This window comes from Leptonychotes weddellii, chromosome 11 (assembly GCF_054177405.1).
Source record: "Leptonychotes weddellii isolate Sample4059 chromosome 11, ASM5417740v2, whole genome shotgun sequence".
In the NCBI taxonomy this organism is placed as follows: domain Eukaryota; kingdom Metazoa; phylum Chordata; class Mammalia; order Carnivora; family Phocidae; genus Leptonychotes; species Leptonychotes weddellii.
This window is the reverse complement of record NC_138379.1, coordinates 6,155,652-6,161,651: the sequence shown is the minus strand read 5'-3', so window position 1 is coordinate 6,161,651 and position 6,000 is coordinate 6,155,652. Positions and strand designations below refer to the sequence as shown.

The following is a 6,000-nucleotide window of genomic DNA, read 5'->3' as shown; positions in this document are numbered from 1 at the left end:
TCTTCCCTGGTCACTCAGTCATTCCACCAACACTGACGCCTCACTGGATCCTGGAGCCGCCCACTGGCTGCTGGGAGAGAACATATGGCTTGGGGACAATCGTCCTCCCTAAGCCTCTGTCTACCCCACTTATTACTTCACCCCTTCACGTCTGTCTGTCTATGACTTCCTCTTCCGTCTCCCTGGCTCTCTTCCTCCAAGCCTCGGTTTCTCCATCCCCTGTCCCTTCTCAAGTTCTCATCCCCGTAATAACGCTGGGAGGTGGACTCTACTATCACCCACATTTTAGATATAAGGACACAGAGGCTCAAGAGAGTTTGCGTGACCTACCAGGGCCACACCCCCGGTAACCCGTGGCGCCCGGCCAGCAAGTGCTGGGCCCCGCTGCCTCGAGGCGGTCTCCGCGCCGCCGGCCCCGCCCACCGATCCCGCCCCATGCCCCGCCCCCTCGGCTGCCCCGCCCACCGAACCAGGCCCCGCCCTCGCCCCGCCCCGCCCGGCTCGGAGGCCCGAGGACCCGGAGCCGAGGCGCCCTAGCCTGCGGCGGCGGCGGAAACGATGTGGTTCTTTGCCCGGGACCCGGTCCGGGACTTCCCGTTCGAGCTCAGTCCGGACCCCCCCGAGGGCGGCCCGCCCGGGCCCTGGGTCCTGCACCGCGGCCGCAAGAAGGTGAGCGCGGCCCGGCTCCGCAGGCCGCGGCCGACCTCGGCCTCGCCTAGTCAGCGCCGGCGGCCCCGCCGCGTCGCGCCCCGCCTGACGTGGCTGCGGAGCCTCCGGGGCAACGGGCCGGGGGAGGGGGCTGGGCAGGGTCCACGTGGCGGGCGGAAGGACCGAGGGACGACAGGCGGACGGAACAGGGATCACGTGGGCCCGGCTCAGTGTCCGAGGGCTGACCTGGGGAGAGACCGGCGGTGGCCCTTTCCTCCCCGCACTTACCAGCTCTGCGGACCATCTCGGAGCTGGAGTGGTCGCCTGGGGCCCGGCACAGATCCCTCAGGTCCCTCTGCCCTCCCCCCAGGCCACAGGCAGCCCGGTGTCCATCTTCGTGTATGATGTGAAGCCCGGTGCCGACGAGCAGACCCAGGTGGCCAAAGCTGCCTTCAAGCGCCTCAAAACCCTCCGGCACCCCAACATTCTGGCCTACATCGACGGGCTGGAGGTACCTGCTGCCCCGGCTGCCCCATCTCTGCCCCTCGCTTTCTCCCAGTCTCCCAGTCGTGTCTTCTGTCTTCCTGCCCCTCAGCTCCCACCCCTTCTGCCTCAGCACCCCCAGATTGGATTCTCCCTCCTCCACCTGTCTCCCTGTGCCTCTCATCGCCCCTTCCTCTCCCGCCATGTCCCCTTCTTCAGACAGACAAATGCCTCCATGTAGTGACAGAGGCAGTGACCCCGCTGAAAATGTACCTCAAGGAGCGAGCCGAGGCCGGTGGCCTGAAGGAGCTGGAGCTCTCCTGGGGGCTACACCAGATTGTGGTGAGGTGGGGGGCACTGGTGATGAGCGCAGGGTGGGGGACTTGAGTTGCTGGAGTGTGACGGCTCCTTCTGCCCCCAGAAAGCCCTCAGCTTCCTGGTCAATGACTGCAGCCTCATCCACAACAACGTCTGCATGGCCGCCGTGTTCGTGGACCGCGCTGGCGAGTGGAAGCTGGGCGGCCTGGACTACATGTATTCGTCTCAGGGCAATGGCGGGGGCCCCCCCCGGAAGGGGGTCCCTGAACTTGAGCAGTACGACCCCCCGGAGTTGGCTGATGGCAGTGGCAGAGCCGTCAGGGAGAAATGGTGGGTGACTGGGGGCGGCATGCCCCACCCTGCCCTATTCTGGAAGCTCCTGCGGCCTCGGGACCCCTCAGCTAGCTGGCACTCCCCCTGTCCCCTGCTGCCCAGCTGGGGAGGGAACCAGGGTCCTCCGGGAGGTAGGGCAGGATAAACACAGGCTTCGAGTGTGTTTTGGTGGTTCTGAGTTTGAAAGATGTGTGACCTGGGGTGGATGTTCTTGCTTCCCTGAGCCTCACTGTCTTTATCTGTCCAATGGGACTAATGAACCCTGCGTCTCAGGGCTGATGGGAGGATCAGCTGAGGGACACAGCTCAGCGTCTGCCGTGTAGTTAGTGTCTGGTGACCAAGGCAGGTTGGAGGCCTATGCTAGCAGGTGGCAAGACCTGGAGCAGCTCTGGTCACTGCTCTGCCTCAGGTCAGCTGACATGTGGCGCTTGGGCTGCCTCATCTGGGAAGTCTTCAATGGGCCCCTACCTCGGGCGGCTGCCCTCCGCAACCCTGGGAAGGTGAGTGTCTGACCCAACCCCAGCTCCTCTCTGCCAGCCAGCCAGCCCTGCCCTGACACTCACCCTTTTCCCGTAGATCCCCAAATCGCTGGTGCCCCATTACTGCGAGCTAGTCGGAGCCAACCCCAAGGTGCGTCCCAATCCAGCCCGCTTCCTACAGAACTGCCGGGCGCCCGGTGGCTTCATGAACAACCGCTTTGTGGAGACCAACCTCTTTTTGGAAGAGATTCAGGTGAGTCTGCCGGCCCACCCTGGGCTCTGATTCTGTGTTCTTCACCCTGGCCCTCCCTCCCCACTTTGTGGCCTCGCTCATAATTGGACCCTGGGAGACAAGCACGGACTATGGAGCCAGGCTCTCTGGGCCTGAACCCTGGCTCTAGCTCTTACTGTGTGACTTGTCTGACACTCATTACTAATACTAGTACCTACCTCAGAGAAGCCCGGTGAGGAGTGAGTGAGTTTGAAGTGCACAGCATAGCATCTAGCACGTAGTAGGTACTTAGTGACTGCTCCTGGCACTTCACTGATTGCACCGTACATACTGGCCCTGACCCTGATGTCCGCCGTGCGCAGTGTCGCGATGTGCTGTGGGCCGCAGGGTGGGGACGGAGAGTCAGACCCAGGTCCCTGCCCTCGAGGATCGAGCAGGGAGTAAATGGACCAGGTACCCACCCTCGGGGACTCTCGCTGGCAGAGAGGGACAGAAAATACATAAAAGAAAATTTGTAGTCCCCGGGGCAGCGATAAGCACCAGGAAGGAAAATAGTGGGTCAAGGGTGCTCAGAGAAGGGCTCTCTCAGAGCTGACATTTGAGCTGAAGAGTGGGAAGGTGGGAGCCATGGGGATGGTAATTGGGGAAGAATGTTCCAGGAAGGGGGAAGAGCAAATGGAAAGATGTGAGGAAGGGATCCTTGGCTCAGTCTCCCTCAACTTCGGTTTCCGTATCTGTATGATGGGGATAATAATAGTCTCTGCTGGCCCGTAGGTTGTTGTAGGGAATGAAGGAGGAAGGCTCAGCCCTGGATACCTGCTCTGACCTGGCCGTGTGTGGGGCACACAGAAAGGTGACTGAGAGTCTGGAGTTGGGGAGGAGTGACAGACACTGGCACGGACCTTGATGGAGCAGGGTCTGTGGACTCTGCATCTCGAGGCAGAAGTGCTGGAAACTCTGCGCCCCATGCCTCCTGGGCAGTGTGGGGGTCAGCAGGAGCTTTGTGACATGGAGGTCTCCTCACGTGGCTGACTCTGCCAGGCTGCCTTGCTTAAAATGTGTTCCATAAGAGATGGCTGTCTCCCAAGGAGAACGTGGGAGGGCAGCGCCTCGGGGCCCCTCTTCCCGTCGTTGGGCAGACCAGTGGAGAGAGCCCAGCTAGGCAACCTGCGGTGTGGTTGGGTCTTCCTCTGGGCCTCGGCGCCCCATGAGCCCTGCCGTCAGAGCACGAAGCCCGCCTCCCGCGCTCGACTGAGCTGCTCAGGTGCCAACCAGGTCCTCCTCATCCCCAGCCAGAGGTCAGCTCTTCTGGGCCAGGCAGCAGCTTGGGGAACGAGGGTACCGTAGTGAGCACAGGAACTTTGGAAGCATACAGGACTAGGTCATAATCCCTGCCCAGTGACTCCTGGCTGGTGACCTTGAGCCTCAGCCTCCTTGCCTGTACATGAGGGGCTGAGCACCTCTCCGCGGCACCGTGGAGGTACCAGACCACTGAGTCACACTTTCCCCTGACTGCTTTTTGGCTGTGTGACTTTGGACCGATTCCTTGCCCTCTCTGTGCCTCAGCTTCCTTGGTGGACTAAATGTGGACTACGTTGGCACCTATCTCATAAAGTTGTGGGGGGATTATTTAACCTGAATAAAGGTTTTAGTATAGAACTCTGGCTGGCCTGCAGTCTGTCCTCAGGAAATGTGAGCTGTGAGGGTGACGGCCTCCAAGGGAGGTTGGGGGGATCATTGAGCTGACAGCCTGGCCTGTCTGGGGTCAGCCGACCTGATCCCTGCCTTGCCCACAGCTTGCCATGAACGCCAACCCAGCCAGGGCCCCGGGGGGTGGACTGAGCCCCCTCCGCTCTCTGAGCCTTAGTTGCTCATCTATGTGCCGGGGTTAATGGTCCACACACCTTGGGTGATTGTGGGGAGTAGAGGCAAGGCTGACAAAGGGCCTGGTGCCCCAAGCGGCCGCTTTCCCAGCCTCAGGTCGGTGCCGTCCCGGGAATGACGATCACTGACTGACACGGCGCCCACCGAGGGTCAGGCCCCGAGCCGGCAGCCTTCCTGGGCACAACAGCTCTGTGAGGTGGTATAGTTATTATCCCGTTTCACAAACGGAGGAACTTGCCTAAGGCCACATGGCTACTAAAAGGGGGAGTCGGGATTTGAACCCAGGCCCGTCGGGCTCCAGAGCCCATAAGCTTCAGTTCTCTTTCAGGAGGTGGGGCGGGGGGTGAGCCCCTATCCTTGCCCGTAGCTGAGGAATGGCGTGACTAGGCTGATCTCCTACCTGTGTCCTGTCCTTGTTCCGCCAGATCAAAGAGCCGGCTGAGAAGCAAAAGTTCTTCCAAGAGCTGAGCAAGAGCCTAGACTCTTTCCCGGAGGATTTCTGCCGGCACAAGGTGCTGCCCCAGCTGCTGACCGCCTTTGAGTTTGGCAGTGCGGGAGCTGTCGTCCTCACCCCCCTCTTCAAGGTGGGTGAGGGATGTGGGACCCGGACACCAGCTGGGTGGGTCTGACTGGCAAAGGAGAAGGCTCTGGGGGAGGGACAGCCTGGTTAGGCAGACCCACGCGCGCACGCACGCTTGAGCTTGCTGCTGATATCCCGCTGGTTCAGCTCTCCAGGCCACCTGATCAGCTGTCAGGGAGGCTGTGGGGACTTCTTGTCTTTGGGGAGAGGAAACCCTGTGCCTCTAAAATTCTTTTTCCAACGACCCCTTACTTCAGAGCCTATAGACCTTCTTCCATTTCCCCAAAATAGCAACCTTGGTCTGACTTGTGCACCCCGGTTTCCAAGGCCCAGGAGATCACCTGCTCACCACCCCACTTTTCATCCCCCATCCTGACCACTTGGCACTCTATTCTTTTGACTTCTAGGGGCTGGATCCTCTCCATCTTCCTCAGACCCCAGCCCACCCTTACTTGGGCACCTGCCATTCCCCACTTTGTCCACCCTGGGAGAACACTTTTCCCTGAAGGGGGAAGACAGCAAGCAAATCCTGTATGGCTGGGAATCTCCAGAAATTACAGAATTATAGTTAGAATTCTGTGTGCATGTCTGTCCGTGTAATGTATGGGTGCCTGATTAGACGGAGGGGTGTAGACCTTTCATCAGCGTCCTAAGAGGCTGCCTTGACCCAGAAAGGTTAAGGGCAGGGCTGCCTGAGATGGAGTACGGGCAGAGGGGCTGCTGGAGAAGTGCCTGACTCCCTCCACCATCACCCCATCCCCACCCTGGGAAATCAGCAGGGGGCCCAAGGAAAGTAAATGAGCCCAGTAAAGTCACCCCACTTCTGTGGAGGTAGCTGAACCCCCTCGTCCTGCTCTTTCCTGAAGGTGGGCAAGTTTCTCAATGCTGAGGAATATCAGCAGAAGATCATCCCTGTTGTGGTCAAGATGTTCTCATCCACTGACCGGGCCATGCGCATCCGCCTCCTGCAGCAGGTAGGGGCTGTGGTTAGACCCTGTGCCCTCTACCCCACCCAGACCCCGCCTTGGCTGCTGGGGAGACCC

At 60.5% G+C, this 6,000-nt stretch overlaps 1 protein-coding gene across 4 annotated transcripts in view; it reads left to right on the top strand.

Moving 5' to 3' along the window:
* Positions 1-481: 481 nt before the first annotated feature.
* SCYL1 (SCY1 like pseudokinase 1) overlaps positions 482-6,000 on the top strand; it is an 11,808-nt gene continuing 6,289 nt past the window's right edge. For 2 of the 4 annotated variants that reach the window (XM_081797804.1, XM_081797803.1), the window contains exons 1-8: positions 482-669; positions 1,019-1,159; positions 1,351-1,473; positions 1,553-1,779; positions 2,192-2,282; positions 2,359-2,514; positions 4,803-4,961; positions 5,824-5,931. In XM_081797804.1, the coding sequence (XP_081653930.1) occupies positions 559-669; positions 1,019-1,159; positions 1,351-1,473; positions 1,553-1,779; positions 2,192-2,282; positions 2,359-2,514; positions 4,803-4,961; positions 5,824-5,931 (1,116 nt within the window). In that variant the 5' untranslated portion in view covers positions 482-558. The remainder of the gene's footprint in view (positions 670-1,018; positions 1,160-1,350; positions 1,474-1,552; positions 1,780-2,191; positions 2,283-2,358; positions 2,515-4,802; positions 4,962-5,823; positions 5,932-6,000) is intronic. The other 2 variants (XM_031032116.2, XM_031032115.2) reach the window with 1 other exon arrangement.